Source organism: Dermacentor albipictus, unplaced genomic scaffold (genome assembly GCF_038994185.2).
Source record: "Dermacentor albipictus isolate Rhodes 1998 colony unplaced genomic scaffold, USDA_Dalb.pri_finalv2 scaffold_23, whole genome shotgun sequence".
NCBI lineage: Eukaryota > Metazoa > Arthropoda > Arachnida > Ixodida > Ixodidae > Dermacentor > Dermacentor albipictus.
The window spans coordinates 1,592,034-1,615,248 of NW_027225577.1; the positions used below are offsets into that span (position 1 = coordinate 1,592,034).

A 23,215-nucleotide genomic window follows, 5' to 3' on the forward strand; every position below is an offset into this window, starting at 1 on the left:
CGATTGTCTTGGGGACGGCTACACCATCGTGGATGGTGGGCATTAAAGTCCCCGCATAACACAAACGAGGCACCACACCGAGACACTAAGCACTCAAGTAGCGACGTATCGGAAGAACGTGTAGGCCTGTGGTATATGCTTGCCACCGTCGTACACACACCTCTGAGGCTCACAGTAACAGCGGCACACTCAAACTCATCGTCACAGATGCCGTCTGTGTCAATAACCGCGAAGTCCAAGTCAGCACGAACGTACACTGATGCTTTTGAAGCATTGCGCGTATGCGCCGCCTCCATACACCGGAAAGAGCCACAAGCTGGTTCCGCGCATCGAGTGTTACTGTGGACACCCACGAAGCCTGGCAATCGATATTCGTCTTTCCTGACGTTAGTTTCCTGAAGCGCTACAATGTCTGGTGGAGTCTTCATAGCGAATAGTCGAAGGACTAAATCAGCGTGCCGCGGTCGCATCGACCTGACATTCCATTGCAGCACAAAGGGGCGAGGCTGCTGACAACTGTTAGAATTGTTTCCGGTAAAACGTCTAGCGAAGGCCATCGAGGACAGGAACGAGTGCCTCTAAAAGTTGCTCTGCTGCTGACGCTGCTGGAGTCTGGCGACCGGCTATCAGAGATCTTATGACGTTGACAAGCATCTTTAGAAGATTTGCAAGTTGCACATCGTCGTTGGTTGATACCGGTTTAGGTACTGTGTTTGCAGTGCTTTCCACCGTGGTCGAAGTCTTTGTAGATACTTGTTCCGGCGGTTTCGATGGAAGCGCTGGCCACGATGTGTCTGAGAGGCAGAAGGTCCGCCCCCCTGCTTTCTGATGCGTTGTTTCTTTGTCACTCTTTGAACGTGCTGCTTTTCCAGTCGCTGGGGCAGCACTACGGCGACGGGAGCTCTCATCTCCTGCTGCCTTCTTTATGGCTTTCTTTTTTAGTGCCTTTACTTCATTCTTCAATGAGGGACATCCTTTATCCGTTGCCAAATGTTCACCATTACAGTTAGGGCACCGATATGCCTGACTTTCACAGGAATCTACATGGTGATTTCCACCGCATTTGGCACAGACCAGATCTCTGGTGCAAAAACCCTGAACATGACCAATCTTGAAACATTTATGGCATTGCAAAGGCCGTGGTACGAAAGGTCGAACAGGATAGCGCACAAGTCCAGCCTTTATATGACTAGGCAGCTTTCCAGAGGCGAAAAGTATCTTCATGCACTTTGACGTGCCCAGCCTTCGAACGCTAATTATTTTGCATGGTGGCGTGCAAACGATCATGGTCTTAAAAACGTCGTCTTTGAGATCCAAGTCCACATCAGATACGACACCAGCCACTATATTTGCACCCTGTGGTATGTAGGGACGTGTGTGGACTCCACAGATTTCAGACAAACCAAGTAGAGTTTGCACCATCTTATCATCAGTCGTGTCAACGGCAATGACATTTTTCCAGGGGTTCACGCGAACCTCTTGGATTAGTCCAGGGGCCAGTTTGAAGAAGAAATCATTACGGTTTTGTCGAGAGATAGCATTCACGCTTACCATCGCGTCGATGGGAATGAAAGCTACTGTCGTAGTCTTGATGGTGCTGTATATGATAGTCCCTTCACTTGAGGACGACGCCGGAGACGTCCGTCGTGGGCGGCGGTGCTTGACAGGTATGAAAGCATCCGAATCTTCCGATCTTGAGTCAGAAAGCTCGGAATCAGTAGCGTCGGACCCTACTGCCGAACTGAGCCGCTTCCGAGCCGCGGGCGGTCTATGCTGACCGCCAGACGCGTCCAAGACCATATCTTCCATGGCAAGCTCCGCAGGGAGGATCTCCCAGCAGAGTAGAAGACTTCAGGGTGCAGCACAAACGTCGTTGCCTGTTACTGGTGCACAAAAAAAATGTAAACAGAGAAAAACTGCAGCACCAGAAGAAAACCAGCAACCGAGCACAGTGACTTCGTCGTCCTTTTTTTTTTCTTGAGTTTCTTGAGAATAAAAAAAGAAGTTTCTTGGGAATAAAAAAAGAAGTCACAGGAAGGATATTAAAGCACGAACTATATGGGTGGCTGGTAGTCCTATGCAAGGTGCGAAGTGCTTTGTTTTCAGAATTTAATATAAATATAGTGTTTGTATGCGTTTTTTTTTCTAAAAGTCCGGTTAAAGAAAACATACGGACGCTTGGGTTTGTTTGGAATCAAAGCAATAGAGTACGCTTCTACCTTTTGCAAAACATTGATTCTACCATGACGTCCTCTTAAGTGAAGTGTCTTACGACGCTAAAAAAAACGGCTGTCTCATAAAACATCGAACATTTTTCCGTCGCGCCAGCGTAGACGTTGGTCTAAGGGCAAATTTGGCTGTTATATTTAAATTTCTCTTTCCTACCACGGTAAAGGTAGAGATTGTCGTACTGCGAAAGCAAAATTTGTCGACCAAAGCATTACAGTGAATTATTGCCTCCGCTGACCCCATTCCGAAGTCACCAAGAGAAACGACGCTCCCGGTCGCTGCTAATGAAATAGCTCATGGGAACGGCCTTTACTATATAGTTCGCCTAATCACAACAGCTTGCTGTTGTGCAGCGCGCTGCGGTGCCTCGGGGTAACGTAATTACCGGCGACTAATTTGCACTGCGGCGGCTGCAATTGCGGCTGAACTGCGTGGCGTGGGCCGCAAACTAGGCGACGTGATCCTCGTTCATTGAATGATAACGAGCGTCAATCTGAGCACTAGCTGAAAGCTCGCTTTTTGTGTGTGTGTGTGTGCTTGCAATCAGCGCTTGACTTCATTATCGGGCTGAACCACCGTGAGGGCGAGTTGCATCTGACCGGTCGCTGCACGAATTTGTGGCAAACACGCCGGGCCTGCGGCTTCGTATGTGCAGCCTGTCCCAATGTCAAAGGGTTTCAAAGCGCGCTTAGCCCGCCTTTTTTCCTCTCCTTCAATTTTTCGCAATTCTTCGTCGTCGGGTTTCGCCGTTTTGCGTCGGTGATTGTGAAATTCATTTTTTTCCCCTTCAACTGGAGAGCGGGTCACGTTCACAAACAGTCGGCAAAAAAAGGAAGGCTGCAAAAGCACTGCAAGCGGACCTACTACTAAAATACGGAACGAATTCGAACAAATTAGGCCGAATTGTATTTAATAGCGTTCGAGTGCATGGAAATAAATTATATATGGCTGAGCCTAATTGGGCCGAGTGAGATTGGGATCGCTTGAAATTCAGTCAAGTTTCGTCGCGTTGGCTTCGGTTAGACTGAGCTGGGCTGGGTTTGGTTAAACAGGGCAGGGCTTGGTTAAACTGGGCAGGGTAAGGTACGGGATATGGTTGTATCGGTCAGGTTAGGTTATCTTGCATTGGTTCGAATTTATTCGAATCGGGTCGGCTTTTCCGTGCACCACAGGAGCGTCGTGTGTTGCTAAGGTCCCGGCCGTATGCCATCCAACGCGTTTTCATTGACCAGAGGCAAAAAAAAATTTCAGACATAAATATATATATATATATATATATATATATATATATATATATATATATATATATATATATATATATATATATATATATACACACACACATATATATATATATATATATATATATATATATATATATATATATATATATATATATATATATATATATATATATATATATATATATATATATATATATATATATATATATATATGGAGCCTAGAGGGTACTTCACGGCCTGTTGGAGAAAAAAAGCATTCGCGCCGCCAGGGGCAACGTCCGCGCCTACAGTACGTCGGAGGGATACACCCGCGCACCCTTCTCATTACGTCTGTGCGCTTGCTCTCAGGGGGCGTGCACCAGACGCGCAGAGAATAAATTGCGTCTGTGTTACCTCGTGCTATTCGCTTCCCGTGCGCCAGAGCATGTGATTCACGCTTGTACGAGTTTTGTGATCGCTCGTACACGCGCCATCGCTCCCTTGTGCTCGAACCTGGTAGTATGCTAATTTCCAAGTCGCCCTCTCGTTCTCCGCATTTTTTTGCCACCTACTTGGTGTTTATTTTACGCTGCTAGCTTTGTAGAGTTTTCGAATAGCGCGTCTCTGTGAAGACACATTTGCTCGCTATGATACGTCTCGCCCAAGTTCTGGACCCACTTTTAGTTCGGCCTTTCCGCACAAAGATTATTAATGTAACAAAGCAAGCTTTACAGGCACAGTATTTATAGGAGAAAAAGAACCGCTGGAAAGTAAGGTTCGCACTGGTCTCGGAGCCCTGCAAGGACGAAACGATGCAGTAAGTAGCTCGTTGGTAGATTGCGAAAACGTAACAGGCCTGCTCTTGGACGTATAAATTAGCTGAAAAATTGTTCTATTCTCTTAACTCAAAATGACTGAAGCAGGTTAAAAAAAAGTCCCGCATCTTGTAAAAGTTCAGTGATTTCTATTTTTCCAAGCTTCGCCGAACCATATTCCCAATTCGTATGTTTAGGTTGATTCAATAGGATTGAGCTGGTCGTTGTCGCCCTCAAATGTGTGCAGAGGAGTTGTTGTCATTGAATATGATACCAAATAAATTTAATTCGAAGCACCGACACGTGTATCAGATCACATCGCTAACAACTGCAAAAGAAAAAGAAGAAAGTTGAGTGCACATTCATTTTGAAAGCAAGGATTGACCGTTCTTTCATGCCATGAGAAGCATTTTATGTATTTTTTCCCGCCCTGTCAGTATTGCAAATAGGTAACTAATGAAGCAAGTAAAGCGTTTCGTGCAGTTGACACCGCTTGTTTCAGCACGTTTGCGTTGCCTGAGCAAACCAGAGTGCGGTTCACGATATGGTTCAGTGATCAGCCCAGTGTTTCTGATCTCACATTCGCACCCTTTCTTTTGACTGCGCAGCATCCGGCAGATTGTGAACCGTCGCAGGGGCCTGGAGATCATTCGGGATATCGTCGACGACCTCCATCGCCAGCTCACTACGCTTCAGTGAGTACAATTGGTGAAAAAAGAAACAGGCGAACAAACGCACCAATTATTCCAGCAGGCCTCAGGTGGGGGCTGTGTAGAGTCCACTTGGGGCTGAGCAGGCTCCATGTAAGCCTTATATTATCTCCAGTTTTTGTACTATTTCAGGTACTGCTGCAGATGAAAAAGAAAAACCATATATTAACGCGAGACATATATACAAAATGGATGCTAAAGAGAAACATTATATCAATTTAGATTGATGAAGTATGTTTTCAAACCTTATTTTTTTAAATTTCCCTCAATATGTATATTATTAAAAGAGAAAATAGATATCAAGGTATCAAGTTTCATTTTTTTCTTTTTCTTTTACACTTCCCCGCGAAATTTTTGCGCCAGTACGTCAGTGTAACGTCATGGATTTCAAAGTACTTCCCTCGTATTTGGACCATCGCACCCCAGTAAGAGGTATTGAAACTTGCTAAGTTCAGTCTTTGGCGCTCTTAGGATACAATGTAGTCCATTTTTACCGATAAAAATGTAACTAGGCCTGAGCAGACGGCGTCGAAATCTGTGACGTAGCGGTCAGCTTGTGAGAGAACTTCAAGGCGACTTCACCACTTGTCTTTCGCGTTGGCGCCTTTTCCTGGCTTGTCAAGCCTTCTCTCAAGGAAATAGTGGCGTTTTTGATACTGTAGAAGACGAACTTACTAACATACTTCAAACTATTTTTTTTCTTTGGTAACCTTTAACTCTTAACACTTTCTGAATGTCCATAGAGACAGGATTAAAGATAAGCCCGCGACAAACGTTGCGAGAGAAATATGGTCCTTCAGCCGAGAGTAGCGCAAAGCTACGGCACCAAGCAGGGCTGCGCGCATTCATTACATGTCTTTTCTTAATTTTTCGGTACATATGCCTTCTGCAAGTCCCGGAAATAAAAAAAAGAAAAATAATACAGAGCTGCTGTTGAGTGCATCGGCTTCCTTTTACAGCTTCTTGCTACTTTCATGCAGATGACAATATTTCCTCATCATAAAATTTCCTCCACCTGGCTAGTTTCTACAGAACTGATTTGCGATAAGCGTTGCGATAAGCGTTCAGTTCCTTATCTCAAAAGGTTTGTAAGGGCCCACGCTTCTGTGTCATTTTATTATAAAACTTTAATGCTCTGCGGCAGGAGCAGCGTGTTAATATGGCCCGCACTGCACAATGAAGACGAAGTGGCAAGAGCTATAAAGCACTGATTGCTCTATATTTCGAAGCACCTATAGAGGCACAAGAAAGCGAAATTCTCACCTATGCTCGTAACCATGCATAAAATGGATTTTTTTTCGCATGCTAGAATAATTTGCTTCTCCTTAAAAGTGAACATAATAAAAAAAAGTGCCATTCTTGCCCATGCGTCATAAAAGCTGTACTTGAAGAAACCCGTATTTCACTCATGCTTGTTTCATTTTCTAAAAATCGTCGTCTTATTTCTTTCCTGCGCATGCACAAAACATTCGAAAGGTCAAGAAAGGTGTCTATTTTCTTAAAATTCTAGGCTTTTACTTGCCAAAACCACGATCTCATTGTGATGCACGCCGTAGTTGGGGACGCCGGGTTAAATTCGACCACCTGAGGTTCTTTAACCTGCACCCAACCTGCGCGATACACAAGCTTTTTTTTTTACATTTTGCCCCTATCGAAATACGGCCGCAGCGGCCGGGATTTAATCCCGCACTTTCGGGCTTAGCGGCGCAACGCCAAACCCACCACGGCCACCACCACACCCGCCGTGGTGGCGTAGTTTTAACGCCCTTTGCGGGCGTTATAAGAAGCCTAACAGCTGCGTTTCTGCGCATTTCAGTGGCGACGCAGCGATTCCTTATCGATGGAAGCAGCATCACAGCGCCGGCCTCGCAAGATGCCTGCATCGACTGCCTTACGCTAATGATATTTCGCGCGCTTGTTACGGACGTCACGCTTTGATATCACCGCTTTGATTCTTTCTTCTGAGCTTCCTTCTTTGCCTTGCCATCGTCCTCTCCAAGCAACAGTCGCCCTTTGTCCGAGTTTCGCGCGACTCCTGCCCACGTACACCCGCGCCTTCACTTCTCATCCCGCTGTTGAGAAACTAACGAATCACTACGGCATGTTGCTTACCCGTTCCACGTGAACGTCTCTCTTTCTTTTTCTATGTTAGCCTCTCTCGTTCACTGCTGTTCTCATTCCACACATTTAAGCAAGAATGAAGTCTATTCTAGTACCTCGTGTTACTATTGCGCTCGATTCGCCGTTCACTTCACGGCGCTCGTCTGAATTTTAAATGAGGAGAAAATCAGACTGCCCACGAGTTCCTCGTCTGGTGCCTGTCCTTTACGAGAAACAAAGGGGGAAGAAAAAAGTATGATACATGACGAAGGAGGCCACATTGAAAGAAACGTGACGCTCATTTTTGATGGACTCCGACGCCAGACCACGCAGTGACACAGCCATATGGCATCCGCGTCCATCGAAGATTCTTCGGGCGGAGGCGGCACATCGAGCGTAAAAGCTTGCGTCAAGCGCGACGAACAGAGACGAGACGAAAATTTTTAAGGTTTCCTCGTGTTTTTTATTTTTTCGCCACGATCAGCAGCACGAATAGCGGGTAACCGCGGAGACAAATATCGAGCTCCTGTAAGTAGATTTGCCAGATTGGTAAGTCGAAAGACTATGGAACGTTGTTATCACACCGTTCACCAAAGCAGCGCCTTAAGCTCATTCTGGAAATCGGCAGAAGCGCTGGTAGTTATTCCACGTATCTCTTTGGTGGAAGTTTCCGGTGTTCATTTGGTTAGAGCTAACACGTGTTCATGTTATGTACAGCTTTGTGGGAGAGATCATAGGGTTTGTTCTCACCCAGATTTCGCACCATGCTCTACCGAATGAGGAAACCGACACAAACGAGAACTGCAAGGAAAAATCTAATGTGATGTGCTATTGCAGATTGTCTTTTCTTTTCTGGCACTTTCAGAAAATATACTTTTTGAAGCAAAGGCACACATTACACGGCACAGTCACCATGGGACAGTGAGAAAGCCGGGCAAGTTAATCACGCCTTAACTAAGCAATTCTGCGGAACGCGAACACGAACAAGACGCTCACACAAAACCGAAAAAGTATTTGGCTGCTGCTTTAATTTCCATCTATGAGAACCCTTGAGTTGAACATACTACGTCATCTCCTTCATTTTCATATCTATTTTCCAGGTGCATATACGCGGATAGGGAAGGCGTCCGATGTGCGGAAGCTGTAGGTTTTCTCGTCAAGGTAGAGCTAAATTAACTGTTGTGGAAAGCAACTCTTACCTCTTCCTTTACAACTAGCAAGACCGTTCAATGTAAATTCAAATTGTGTGTAATCTAAACTGCCCATCTAACATAAGATGCATTCAGTACCGCGTCATTGTCCTTCATTCATATGCGCTGAACGGTGAGAATGTCTGCAGCAAAGACAGAAAAGACGTTACGAAACCGACGCGTGACCAATATATACAAGAAGCATGCTGTCAAGTATAGCGTACATGAGTGAAGCGGATGGCCGGTAGCAACGCAAAAGCTGGCACCGGCCTCCCCATCTGTATTCGCCTCTTTATTCAACATTGCTCAACGTTATACGTGCCTATTAACAATGTGCTTTTGCAAGCGGACTCAGCCAGCGTATCATGCAATAACATCCTCCAGATGTCACAAAAAAGTGATCTTGTATACTAAAATAATAGTTTCACAGGACGCCAACAAGGATCGCAATGAGCTATGGTGACCAGTCGCAATACACCTTTTAGCGTCAACTGCCACCAATATAGCCAATTAGAGAATACATAATCGCACATTGGTCCTTCTAGTAGTGGAAGCTGAAAGAGATTACAACGTCCATCTGGCGTAAGCGCCGAGTCGACGAACGCTTGAAAGCGACAAAAGAGCGTGGCGATGAGCACGTAGTTTGCAAAGTGAGCCTCGCGAGAAGGGCAGCGAGCACTGAAAAATCGTGATGCTATACCCAACGCTACGCGATTTGCTATTCACGTTGCTTTCCTTTTTATATTTTTTTCCTCCATATAGAAAGACCCGCCACTGAATCAGTCAGTTGTAGACGCTAGCATCTGTATCATTTCGAGCCGACACAGCGAAGAATTTTGAAAGCACTTCGTGCTGAGCAAATAAAGTTACTTCACTCACTCACTTCGTGCTGAGAAGGCGCGAAGCACGACGTGAGGGCGCACGATGTCAACCCAGTTCACTTGCGCAGCAAACGAAGCGAGTGCGGACCAGGCCTTCTGCCCGGACAGGACTGCGTCGTAGGCAACGTCGCTGGAAGCGGGCAGGACCACGACTTCATCAACGGCGACATCCTGCCCGGCCGCAGGCGACGACGTACGTTGCGCCGAACGCGTTGGTGCAGCACTGCATGCCTGAATACCGAGTTTAACACCGCCAATGGAGACGAGTACAAATGAAGTTATCTAAACCACTTGTTCATTAGTGCTTAAGCTTATGCTTATGACAGTGAATTTCGTCCGGCACTATGGTTGCTGATGATTTCCAGCTTCGCACCAAACGAACAGAGTACTATACGCTCTGGTCAACGACAAGGCAACGCGCCGAACTGCGCGCCACCTGCTGTCTGTATTGATGACACACGAAGCGCCATTATATCAACCACTTACGGCAAATGTTTGTCTGTTTACTCAGAAACGGCATCAGCTACCAGTGAGAAGTGGACAAAATAGGAAAGGACAAGGTGATGGCCGAAATCTGAAAAAGCTATGGCATTAGTTTATTTATTTTAGATGATGCAGCTAAGTGTCGTCGCCAAACTCTCTAAATATCCGTTTTTTTTTCTTAAATTTGAGATGAAGTAAGCTATAGGAGGCTCTAGAGAATAGGGACGGTGTAGACGCGTCTCCAATGGCGATGCCATACTCAGTATACGGTATGCTGGAACAGTTTCTGTAGAGCACCAGAGTGGCGGGCTTTTCGGGTGAAGGAACTTGGGGCGTCGGGGCAAGCCCTTACAGCGCGCGAGGTCTTTACGGCTGTGTGAGGTGCTCTAAAGGACTCCTTCGGCAACCTTCGAAACAGGACCGTCTGCTGCGCCCTCCATGTGAGGCGTTATAATAGATTTGTCTCCCAGGGCATGACATTATTCGAGTTTACCTCCCATCCCATTTGCACGGGACCTGAAAGAACAGCCTTGCTCGAGGCTGCGCTGAGTAGCTAACGATAACAGTTCGCGACGAAAGTTACCAGATAGGGAGCAATTATTTATACCGCGTCAACAGACATTTGCCAATGGCGGTAAAACGTACGTCATCTTTGAGCAGCACGCGCTTACATTTAAGCCCCTGTGTTGTATTCCAAGACACACGGGATGATGAATACCCTCTCTTTAATGTAGCTAATGTGGTGCGCATTCGTGCAGAGAGAGAGAGAGAGAGAGAAATAAACGAGAGAGAAAAAAAAGAATTTGGTTACCTTTACGCCATATAACTCTCTCTCATATTAATTTTAGCAGAATAACTGATACCGTAGGGGTCAAAAGCCGCCAATTTTAATCGCAAGATACCTTAATTCATTACACAGTGATGAGTGTTATTCAAAGCCAGACTCGACTCAACAGACAGAATATTGGCGATCTCTCCGAAGACACAAAGTCTTTGGACAACCAACCAGAGGAAAGAAGAAGAAAAAAAAACTACCTAGTGGATGTAAACCGAAAAGCGGCGCGCCTGTTTCGAATATGTTCGCCTTTCTCTCAGTGTTCATCGTTGGTGCTGCGTCTTTCAACGATTGAGTGGCCGTCTCGGTGTCCCGTCCTGAATGTCCGTCAGCTGTCGTCTGGTGTGCCCGCGAGACGAGCGAAAATCCAATCAACGAGCCATAGGTCGAGAACCTCGGGGCAATTTTCATGCTAGCCGCGCCATCTGTTACCGACTCCGCTAATACGCGGAAATCAATCAACCCGTCAGACCAAACACTGCGACGGTCACATGCTACTGTTTTCTTTTCTTTATCTCGTTACTTCTTTCTTTCTTTTCTACTCTCTCACGCAAGCCGACCCGTCAAGTGCGACGCTCCCGCGCACCTTCTTGCTCTTATCCTTCCCCAAACACACATATTAGCTTCATTTTGTCAGCGGTGATCATTACGTAATGTCTGACTACTTATATTTCTGCTGCTCGGAAACGGAGCGGATGATGAGGTGCCCGATAGAAGAATAGCGTTCACCTGCTCGCGTGCAGGGTAGCTCTGACCTGCTGCAGCACAGTGACCTCGTCGTCTTTTGCTTGCTGGGCTACCCAAACAGTACCGAGGGCAACAAGTGTTGTTCCATAACAAGGCACAGACAAATGAATCTGGCGCGGTGTCTGAGACCCCTGCGTCTGGCCATCTGCTCGGTCACACGAGAGGGACTAATGAGGAGGCTGATCAAGCGCACTCCGTATAAGCAAGCATTGGAAGGGTATGTACAGGGAAGAACACCTCGATTAGGAGGAAGCTAAGAGCAAATTATCTGAAGCCGAAGAACAGGCAATCAACAATGCTCGTCAGGGAACTGAACAGACGCACAAGCGTTATGCAGATACCGATAGGGATTTTAAAAACCTCATCTTTGGTACACAGACAACACCAGAAAGATGCAGACACATGGACAGTCGTATGCGATTGGCGACAACAGAATGATTTTATTTTTATTCCGGATCTATATATACACAAGCACGGTCGCCATCAGAAGAAACTACGCCTTTAGCTGAACTGATGTGGCTGGTTCTTTCGGTTTTCTTTCTTTTGTTTCCTCTCCTTGTCTGTGTATTTGTAGTTACGAACCAGCTAGACCAGCGTTGGGCTTCTAAAGAATGTTTTGACCACTCGCGCGCATCGAGAAGACGGGAAACATACAAAGAATGAAACACATGTTCGCGGTCAAGCCTCTGTACTCATTCTGCAGAAGATGTCGATGAAGACTTTAATACTTCCTTAAAAGCTCGTCACCAGTGGTCGTCCCGTCCTCCTGTCCTCGTCTGCTGTGGTTACTGTCTATAGGTGTGACAGACTGAGACTCTCATGGACCGTTTTCTTTTTCTCTTTTTTTTCGGATCGTTTGCTTTGCAGGCTCGACCAACGAGGCGTAAGACTGCTTTATCTTCGAAGGACAAGAACCACACTGGCATTTCAATGGTTTGGCGCTCGCTTAAAACTCATGACACCGCCTGTCAATAAACTTGTTTCTCAGCATTCCAATCCTGTTTCTCTCTAGACTTTTTTTTTTCGTCATAAGAAACTTCCCACGTGTCCTCGTGACTAGCGACATTTCACTGGCAATGCAAACTACCGCCATCTTCGAAGTATAGCGGTAAGATTCCGGTATCTGTATTCTCGTTCACTTTATTTGTTTTGTCTGTGCGCTCGGCTCGGCGTTTCCACAGTCTGCTTGGGGGCCTCTTCGTAGAGGGGTACACATGCAAATATTACACTGAAAGGTCGAAACGTTCTAAGTTAGGAGCGAAAAAAGAAACCGCGAAACGCGCGCGCTCGTGCACCGAAAGAACACAAATGTAAGAATGATACAAAAGCCGCTACGAGTAATAATGACGCAGACACAAAAGAAAACATAAGCAATAAACTGAATGCAAGAACCAAAAATTTATTGTAAAGGTAAAAAAAAGGGGGGGGGGAAGCCAAGCAAGAGCTTATTCACAATCTCGCAAATCAAGTGTTACGAAGCATTGTGCACATATATCGTATCACGCCATCGACGAAGTGCACTAGTGAGGCGAAGGTCACGTTCAAGAAAAGCAGAAAAAGCAAAATACGAGCGTGTCCCTATATCCAAAGCCTAATTGCCGTAGAAAATAGCGCAGAATGAAAGCATTACTTTTTTTACATTCAATCACGACGTCATGCGTTTCGTTCAATTATTTTTTTTCTGTGGCGAAAGCTAGAACGTGCGGTTGAGTCAACGGCTTTTACACTAACTTACTGAAACATGACTCCAACGAAACCACGACAGCTGCATTGCAGCTAAAATTTCCTCACACATCTTTATTTAAGTACACCTTAGGTGGCGTGGAAAGACTAAAAATACATGTACCCGTTTTTTATCGCCCGCGTTAATTAGCAGTGTAAAAGACAGCAGACAAGCTGCAAAACGACGGCTTCTTCGGTCTGCAGGTTTTTCTGCATTCTGTTATTACAGTAATATTATTATATTTCATTTAGGGAAATCAAACGCAGATCGACTCCGACTTCCCACTAAAATTTTTTTTAAAAACATGGTGGCGTATCGTGGTCGAGATTACACCACCCTCAGATAATATTTGTGCAAGCACAGTTACAGCAATTGAATGTGTCCATACGTCAAGTTTGCCACTCGAATGGTGCCTTACTAGACCTCAAAACTTAGTTAAACGACATAGTTCCAAATCATGCTAAACTATTACCAAGCAGACAATTAATTATTATCTTACGAGACCACCTACACCAGCTAGCCACTGACAATATAAGAAATATGCTGATACTTCTATGTTCAACGAGAAGGTAGAAGTGGGGACCTTCTCTGAATCTCTTGAATGGTTTTACTCTCTTGGCCTTCCCGACTTCGCACCCATTTTCCAGGCAGAATTAGTGGTGATTGTATTAGCATTACTAAAGCTTCCCCAAAATTGGCCCATTAGCTGTTATTGCGACCGGCTCGGTGCCTGTATGCACAGCACTTACTGCGTCTTCAAATTCAATAATTATGCTGACATTTTGTTTGAAGGTACCTCCGTACTTATGGCAAGTATGTTTGCTCTGCTTACCGGGACATCGGGGGCTGCACTTGAACAAAATCACTGACTCTCTTGGCCTTCCCGACTTCGCATCCATATTCCAGGCAAAATTAGTGGTGATTGTATTAGCATTACTAAACCTTCCCCAAAATGGCCCATTAGCTGTTATTGCGACCGTCTCGGTGTCTGTATGCACAGCACTTACTGCGTCTTCAAATTCAATAATTCTGCTGACATTTTGTTTGAAGGTACCTCCGTACTTACGGCAAGTATGTTTGCTTTGCTTACCGGGACATCGTGGGTTGCACTTGAACGAAATCGCTGATCCACTCGCACGAGCATACCACGATGGCCCTACCATATCTGCTTTGCCGACATCAGCTTATGCACCCGCGGCTAGGTACAGAAACTTCTCTATATCGCAAAATTCTGCAATATCCATGCTAGCATCGTCTTCTGAATTCCACCATCTTTGTTTCCCATGGAATAATAATTGGTGTCCTTCAAGGCACTTGGAAGTTTCCTTTACAAAATTGAGATGTCGTATACCACCTCTAAATTTCTACTTACACAGGTTTTGTCTCGCTGTGTCCCCTCTATACTTTTCTTTGCAATACACCTGAATTTATTGAGCATTACTTTCTCTCGTTCCGCCAATTTTTTAGACAAACAAAACTGTTATAAAACTCATTTCGACAACTTGGGATATCGCTACCCTCGCCAACCATTCTTTTTCATGGGGCGACTTCAATGGGATCATGCCACAGGGATGGTTTTCCCGCAGCTTACAATTTTAATAGAGAGACAAAAAGAGCACCTTGCTGAATTTTAAAATTATCGTACATTTCTGTTCTTTCACTTCTTTATGTAAAATTATTTCATCTACAAATTATTAACAATATTTTTGCTTTAATTTCTAAATCACATTTCTTTACTCCCTCGCTCTACTATTCAAATTTAGTTTCCGTTTAATTCTGAACATAAACATACTGGAAACCGCCTGCTTCTTAGCCAGTCCCCCATAGTGGGTTTGGGCCAGTGTTTGGAAACAAGACAAGATGGACACTGGTAAATAAATTAGCGTACTTTAACCCGTACTTTACATTATCGTTTTATCCCACTGCGCCCGCCATCCACATTTCACCGCCGTACATATGTTGAATGACGAGTAGGACCGCGCACACTGCTGCAACGAGCGACATTGTCGCTCGCGGCCCGATTATCTCGGGATTGAATTAAGCCCCATGCGCGCGTATATTGCGCCGTTACTGCGAGCGTGGCCGAATGTGACTCGTCACCGATGCTGCCGTTATGGCGCCACTCTCCGCAAAGATACTTCACTGCCAGCACGTGCCCTCCCAGCGTCGTCGGTGTTTGAGGCCGTTAAGAGCAAAGCCGCGCCAGAGAGTACAATGACGCCGCCCCATTCGTGAACAAAGCACGCTTGCGGTCGCGGGCCCACGCACTCCACGAAATACATCGGGCGGCATCGCACCACGTCGATGCGAACCGTCAAAACAATTTCGAAATAACGATGGTTGGCCAAGCGTTGTGCGCCGCGCGATCATGTATAGTACGAAGTAAAGTCAGCGGCGTAAAGCGGGTAGTGTCGCTCCGGCCGCGGCCATTCTGCAATCGCACCAAGCACAATGATATACGATCTGCGTGATCAAGCCAATGATATTTTTCCGTTTTGTTGCACTTTCAATCAGTACGAAGAATATCGTATCACAAGCGAACGCGTTGTCGGCAACATAAAGCTATAAGTTGAACGCACTTGTGGTAACCATGCACGATGTCTGTCGAGTGACATACAATGAATGACGACAAATGCACTTGTGCAAGCAGTCGGTATCTAAGGCTTGACTCGTGCTGAAGGCGCGGTTAATCGCGGGACATAGCTGTGGCGCGCAATAAGCGTAGATCTTGACGTTTTCCCGAAAAAAAAAAACGCGATGTCGCCATAAACTAAGCAAAAGTAGAGCGTTTAGGACACATTGTTCCGTGGCACGGCTAAAGCGAAGCAGGATTCGAACATAAAGCAAGCATTCAAGCATCTACCTACAAGTTGGCGCATTCAAGCAAAATCTATCCCAACTACCGATTGGTCTTACTAGATGGTACCAGCCTGCACTAGCCAAATAAAAGCAAATACAGCGGTAGAGGCAGAGCACGAAGTATCATCGCAAATGTTAAATAAGATATTCAGTGAGCATAAGGTTGCAGAAAAGTTCAAAAAGTGCATGAAGATTATATTTTTTGTTATTATTTTAAAATTTTAGAGATAGTACTTTACGATTCTAGGAATCAGCACGTTTGAAGAGACCGACTACAGTACTTTGTCTTGGCGCACCTAGGATAGGTGCGTTTTAAACCAGAGAAAGATAGGCTGGCCAGACCCTGACCGAAGCAGGGAACATGGAGCTTTAGGCGTTGAATAGAGCCAGTAAATTAATGAGGGACGTGCGCATAAGTGAGAAGGGTTTAAAGAATGATTCGTGCAAGAATAGGTTGACTATCAAGCAAAAGGCGTAAAAAAATGACAATTCAAGGATATGTAGTTTATTGGCTAGGTGAAAACCGTCTCAGCTCCACAGAAAATGGGAAGCCCCTCTCAGCCGCCGTCTGTCCATTCGCCTCACCACCACGCTGGGTCTTGTTGTCTGTCCGTCGTGCTTAACAGGTGACATGGATGACCTCGACGAACTTACTACTTACAGAAGGTACGTTATAACAGTGTGTGCAGTCCGCGGTTTCATGCTTATTGTGTCGTCGCTCACCGCAACGGTTACATGTCGCAATGTTTGCACACTGCTTGCGACGTCTTGTCAACTGCACTGGTGGTGGTTTGGGCTTGCACTGTGTGGTGTATGTAGCAGAGCACAAAAAAAAGCTTTGTGGTGAGTACGCGATGATGTCTTGTTCCAGTGAGCAACAACCGAGAGTGCACGCCAGTCCGCAAAATTACGCCAAGTTTTTAACAACGTGACTCCCCGTCTTGAAACATATGCGTGCGCCACCCAGCAACACCGTGGTCGTTTGTTATTTCTCGGAGTCTCAGAATTCCTCTCAAAGTACATCCTTGAAAGTCAATGGCTGCGAAACGTTAGAAAAACACCTTCAATTTTGCACGCTGCAATTCGTTACCTAACTTTCTACTGGCGTAATCAGGATAACTCCAACGTATTAGGGTACAATGTTCCGTCTCCTAAAAAGCGGTGAGCTTAGAGCATGATTGGCGTTGAAGGCTGACCAGCAGCCGTAGTAGTAGAGCTACACTTTGCCTCTTCCCTTTAAAAGAAAATCATAGATAAAAGCGTAACGCGTAGCAACAACAAAAAAAGAAAAATTATTTACGCACAACATGATTGCTTCGAACAACCATTTCGTTGATATCCGCAGAGTACGCATATAGTCTGACAGCGCAGTACGAGCGCCAAAAGCGACCTTCACGTCGCAAAGTTCACTGAAATTGTGAGCCGTTTCAGGCATACGACGAGGTTAGTGCGGCCGCTAAGTATGTAAAAGTCAATGAGCGACCAAATTCACGCACCAATTAAGCTTCCTCACTGGAACTCATCGGTTGAGACTGGAACCACTCGCAGGGATAGAGCGGTGGTGCACGTTACAGTTCCTGCAGAGTCAACTGTGATTACAAGAGGTTATTTGACTCACGCAGCAAGCGGTCGTGCCACATCGACGCCGGCCTGAACCGCGGCTGCGACTACAAGGACATCATGGACGCTGTCGAAGAGAACAAGTTCTGGAAGTCCAGGGACTCGCCCGGCCGAAGGAGGCGGTAGGTCCTCTTCGTTTTAATGTATCTACGGTGTTTATTACCTAGGCCATAAAACTTCGCACAAATATGTGCTATACGAGAGGGCTGTCTTGCCCTACAGTCGTTCGAGCACAAAAGAAAAACTTCGAGAAGTACTACATGATTTTTTTGTTTGCCACTGCATTTGTTGAAAAAGTATTTGAATGCTTTGATATGTCCGCCAATGGTCGCGAAACGTTAGAGGAAGCCCTTCAATTTTGCCCACTGCAATTGGTTACCCTAGTTTCCACTGGGGTAATCAGGATGTCCTGGGTTCCTTTTCATTCTCTATATGCGTTTCCATTCTGCCTTTCCTATACATCCTCTCTCTCTCCTTGTATGCATTTCAGCATTAGTATGCAATGAGCGTAAGTGTTTAACGTTAACCGCCAATTCAATACACCACAGAAATGTTTGTGTTCTTACTAAATAAAAAAATGTGTCGCTAGATGCCGCTAGATCTTACTTGATGTCGCTAGCCTTCCAAACTACTTTACTAAATAATTGTGATGCTCGGAGCATACAAGTTACGAAAGGTAAATTCTCTTCGACATTTGTGAAGCTTTATTTCTGGACACAGTCCAATGTTAGCCACGTAACGACATAAAGAATTACTTTCCGTTGGAATGAGAGGTCATAAGATATGTCGTCGATTCCAATTCATGCAGGCATCCTTCCTGCTGTTTGTGCTCGTCTCTATCGGACAGCTTTACAACCAACTCTGTTAATTCGATTCAATTATGAATGATATTATTCAATTATCGATTATATATTAGATTATCGAATCGAATACTTTACATTTTCTACGAAGTCAAATAGAAAGCTTATGGGAGGTTTCTCCGGTAACGAAGAAGGCGTGCTTATATTATTTGATACTCGCATATAATGCCGTTCGCAGCTCGACGTCCTCTCAACTGAGTAACTTGTAAACGACAAGCGAGTCTTTCTGTTATCTGGTGCGCCATGACGACGTCAAATGAAGCAAGGGAGCAGCACGTCGCCGGGTGCATGCAATGAGTTTAAGGAGAGAAGTGTGGCACTATATAGAGCACCAGACATTGCAGAACACTACACTATATGAAGACACAAGCGTGGTCAGACTGGCGAAATAACAAATTGCCTTGCTGGATTGAGACAACGAATTCGTATGCATGCCGCCTAAAAGTGAAGTACTCGCATTGAATGACTGCAATTTGTTTAGCAGAAGTTATGTGGCCCGTGCGTTCGCTCGGGAACTGGTGACTCTGCGCAACAAAAGTTCTTTAGTTCTTATAGGAGTTCACCTGCATCGGTATTCGTCCTTCGAGACTGCAGAAATAAATGTTGTTATCCTGTTTATTCGAACAGAAACGAATGTTCGACCATTTCGAGTAGTAAGTTTTCGAATCGAACATGAACATGAATCAAATAGCAATCACTTTTCTATTAGTATTCGAAATTTAGAATATTCGCCCACGCGCTTATAAAAATAACTCATATTTCTCTCCCCTCTTGTTTTTCCGATCGACACAGATCCGTTGAAGAGAAGGCGACCAAGCCGGCGGCTTCGAGCCACGCCACCCAGGACGCGGTCGTCAGGAGCGTCCAACAAGCAGCTAACTAGACGTTGACCAGCCGCCTTAGCCCTTCCCGCGTCTCCATACGTTTCCTGTTTCCCTCGCCAAGCCGCATCCCCATTGTTATATAATACGGCCCCAGCAGCCCTGCTCTTCCCAGGGAGCGCCTTTCGCGTATTTTCATCCTAACAAGCAACCATTCCATGTCACGCGCAACCCCGAAGCCCTCCTTGTCGTCGCCTGCAGCTGGTCTTTCTTTTTTTTTCTTTGTACAAAGTACTCTTCCCTACAGACCTGCTCCACGTAGCCGCATGGTAAGTATCACACCATCTATGAATAATCAAGTACTCAAGTACGGGCTGCCATATACACTTGAGCGAAATGTTGCGCCCCAATTGCGCTCCAATCTCTCGAGGGTTGTGAAGTGAAAAGTTGCTCATTCTCCTTTTCGCTTTTTATGGCGAACTCACAGCCTTTTAATGAACAAGCAACAATATAATTAGTTAATACATGGGTTCGACTGCGGGAAAATGTACAATGAACGTGTCGAACGGATCTCCGTGCTTCATGCAGCTCGTGATCTTTGGGTCCACTGCAGCGTCACACGCACATCTGCTGCATCTCCTTTCAGTTCGATGTGCTCCGCGACCGCCGCCACAGTCACTATACGGCTTCCTCGACCGCGGTCCCCGCAAGGCCCCATGGTCCCCCGTGCTACGTGCGCCCAGAGACCACCGGCCCGCTTCAACTCCTCCGAAGTGGCTCTGCACAACAGCGTTCGATACGTCCTTCGTCTATGCGTGGCCACAACGTATACTACTAGTTTACCATGTAAACAATAAAGTGTCTATTTTCCCCCATGGTCTTTTCCTGGCTCCGGGCTGAATCTGCTGTGGGCCTGCCGACGAGGGGCAAGGAGGTAACCGAACAAGGAAACCGCACCTTGGCCTCAGAGGCCTTGCATGGGGGCTGGCTTTTCAGCAGGGACAGCGTCAGAGGGAGTCGACGGGAGGCAGACGCTTCTATTTCTGCTGTGATTTGAGCTTTGAAACGCTTCAAGACCGACTAAACTGTACTTTTTTTTATCTTTTGTACCAACACGAAACGCTAAAGCGAAGTTCCTTTAGCGCACTTTAGAGATAACGAAACGCGGTGCCTTAAAGTACTCCGCTCTTTGAGCCCCCTCGGTTACCCTCTCTTTGGTTCATATATATATGAACAAAAGAGAGGGTAACCGAGGGGGTTCGATGCACCTGCAGCGTTGAAGCTGTCTAATACATGCAAGAATGTGTGCCACACGGTGTAGTCGCTATTCTAGTATTTATGCCCAAACTATTATTATTTTAGTTTGTAGCGCAAATAGTAGGTAAATTACAATTGTTTGGTGTGGTAGCCATCACGAGTAGGACGCACCAATATATACAGGGTGTTTCAGCGAACACTTTCAAAAATGTTTGAAAGTTGCCTGTATGGCCCATATTGCAATTTACAAATTATAGCCGCGGAGTTCTGAGAATTCGTTCCAATTGGATCCGCCTTGCGAAGTCCACTGCTAAAACTTGTAAATTGCAATATGGGACATAAGATAATTAGCCAACAAGATATTTGTGACATCTTGTTAATTAGTCCACTTTTCTGCTCATTTTTTTTTTCTTTTTGCAAGTCCGCCGTCTCGAGTAGACCGGCTCATAAGCTAGAATTTAGCTATCTGCCACAGGCAACCTTTAAAATATTTTGAAAGTGTTCGCTGAAACACCCTATATATATATATATTGGTGCATCCTACTCGTTACGGCTACCACACCATAAAAATTGTAATTTACCTAGTATTTGCGCTACAAACTAACATAATACAAGGTTGGGCATAAGTACTGGTATAGCGACTACACCGCCTGGCACACCTAGTATTTGCGCTACAAACTAACATAATACAAGGTTGGGCATAAGTACTGGTATAGCGACTACACCGCCTGGCACACATCTTTGCTTGTACTAGACAGCTTAAACACTGCAGGTTTGACAAGGATGGCAAAGCTACCAGTGGTTACATTCATTTCAAGCTTCACCACGAGTAATCATCATCGGCATCATATCATCATCACCATCACGAGTCAACATGATCAGACTTTTTGGAGCACAAGCAAACCGTTGGTCGGGCGAGTTGCTGTGCAAATGTATTAAGACTGCTTTGCAGGAATTTAAAGCGGTGATCCGACACGAAAAAGAAAATGCAATTCAGATAACTAGTCCCTAAAATGTGTGAAATACTTCTTCTAAATCCAATTTTTGTCTTATAGGAATGCCGTTTCCCTTGAAGATATTTGTCAAAAATGCAATATGTGACGAATAGCTCATAAGCCGCTTTTTTGAGACCGCTTACAAGCAGTGATCACTGCAAAGTTATCTCATAATACTATGACTTAAATATGTCTCCTTTCGTTGCTTCATGACAATTTTTCAACGCAGTTTTCCACAATAGCGCCCTGCTGCGACAGAAAATGACCCAATAGGTTCGCTGTTACTCCTTCCATTGGTTCCTTTCAAATCAGACGTTTGTACATGACACGCAACTGTACGCATTCAGTCTTTGGTGGCCGAGCCGTTTATCCGGTGGTCTAACGGCAGCCTTTAGTCCAACTTTCCCCAATTTTGGCTTCGAGTGCTTGAAACTGAGCATTCCTATTATAATTAAGCATGACACAGTACACTCCGTTGAGAATAAAGGCATTGGAGCCTTCGTAACGCTCACGCTAAGGTTAGAAAGGTTAGCTCAGTCACGTCATCACAACGATGATGATGTTGATTGTGACGATGGTTATCTGTCCACCAGTTTTATAAGATTTTTTTTGGAGGGGGGGAGGGGGGAACGCTTACAAATCGCTCGCTGGAGTTCACATTGAGAATCAAACTTACTAAGATCAAATTGGGGTGAGCTGCACCCTATTTCACCGGCTCACGGACTCGCACTCACTCCGGCTCACTCAGACACACGGAATCATGTTCTCATGCAGACTGCATGCGACACACGTACATAATTGCCGAGATACAAATTCACGGAATCGGGCGGCCCAGACTCACTCAGATTCGGGCATACTCATCATCACCAGCATCATGATCATCAGCCTATTTTATGTCCACTGCAGGACGAAGGCCTCTCCCTGCGACCTCCAATTACCCCTGCCCTGCGCCAACCAATTCCAACTATCATCATCATAATAATAATCAGCCTGGCTACGCCCACTGCAGAGCAAAGGCCTCTCCCATACTTCTCCAACTACTCCGGTCATGTGCTAATTATGGCCATGTCGTCCCTGCAAACTTCCTAATCTCATTCGTCCACCTAACTTTCTGCCGCCCCCTGCTACGCTTCCGTTCTCTTGAAATCCAGTCCGTAACCCTTAATGACCACCGGTTATCTTCCCTCCTCATTACATGCCCTGCTCATGCCCATTTCCTTTTCTTGATTTCAACTAATATGTCATTAACTCGCGTTTGTTCCCTCACCCAATCTGCTCTCTTCTTATCCGCTCCCCCTTAACGTTACACCCATCATTCTTCTTTCCATAGCTCGTTGCGTCGTCCTCAATTTAAGTAGAACCCTTTTCGTAAGCCTCCAGGTTTCTACCCCGTAGGTGAGTACTGATAAGACACAGCTGTTATACACTTTTCTCTTGAGGGATAACAGCTGTTTTACCAGTACTCACCTACGGGGCAGAAACCTGGAGGCACCCGCAAATTTCCTCATTTAGTCGCACCACCTAGTCTTCTACCGTCCTCTACTGCGCTTCCCTTCTCTTGGTACCCATTCTGTCACCCTAATGGTCCAACGGTTATCTAATCTGCGCATTACATGACCTGCCCAGCGCCATTTGTTTTTCTTAATGTCAAATAGAATATTGTCGATGCCCGTTTGCTCTCTGATCCAAACCGCTCTCTATCTGTCTCTTAAAGCTGTCTTACCAGATGCACCTGTACCGCATGAAAATATGCGGTTTCCGTTGACCCGCTACAGACGCAGCACGGTGCATGATAAAGGGCTGGCTGTTAAGGCCGTGAAGTACTGTAAAAATTAAATTGTTTCAGTAATGCTTCTTGATATATGCG

At 45.5% G+C, this 23,215-nt stretch overlaps 2 protein-coding genes across 3 annotated transcripts in view; one reads left to right on the plus strand and one right to left on the minus strand.

Annotated features, from left to right (window-relative positions):
* Positions 1-19,958, plus strand: part of LOC139046647 (uncharacterized) — a 99,378-nt gene extending 79,420 nt beyond the window's left edge. Inside the window, exons 3-6 of the mRNA XM_070529530.1 lie at positions 4,876-4,962; positions 17,418-17,537; positions 19,068-19,425; positions 19,743-19,958. Of these exons, the coding sequence (XP_070385631.1) occupies positions 4,876-4,962; positions 17,418-17,537; positions 19,068-19,158 (298 nt within the window). The 3' untranslated portion in view covers positions 19,159-19,425; positions 19,743-19,958. The remainder of the gene's footprint in view (positions 1-4,875; positions 4,963-17,417; positions 17,538-19,067; positions 19,426-19,742) is intronic.
* LOC135898902 (diuretic hormone class 2-like) overlaps positions 1-23,215 on the minus strand; it is a 375,756-nt gene that overhangs the window by 351,627 nt on the left and 914 nt on the right. The window contains exon 2 of one of the 2 annotated variants that reach the window (XM_070529528.1): positions 5,006-5,115. The exons of the other annotated variant lie outside the window; for it this stretch is intronic. The gene's annotated coding sequence lies outside the window, so the exon portion shown is untranslated. The remainder of the gene's footprint in view (positions 1-5,005; positions 5,116-23,215) is intronic. 2 annotated transcript variants of the gene reach the window in all.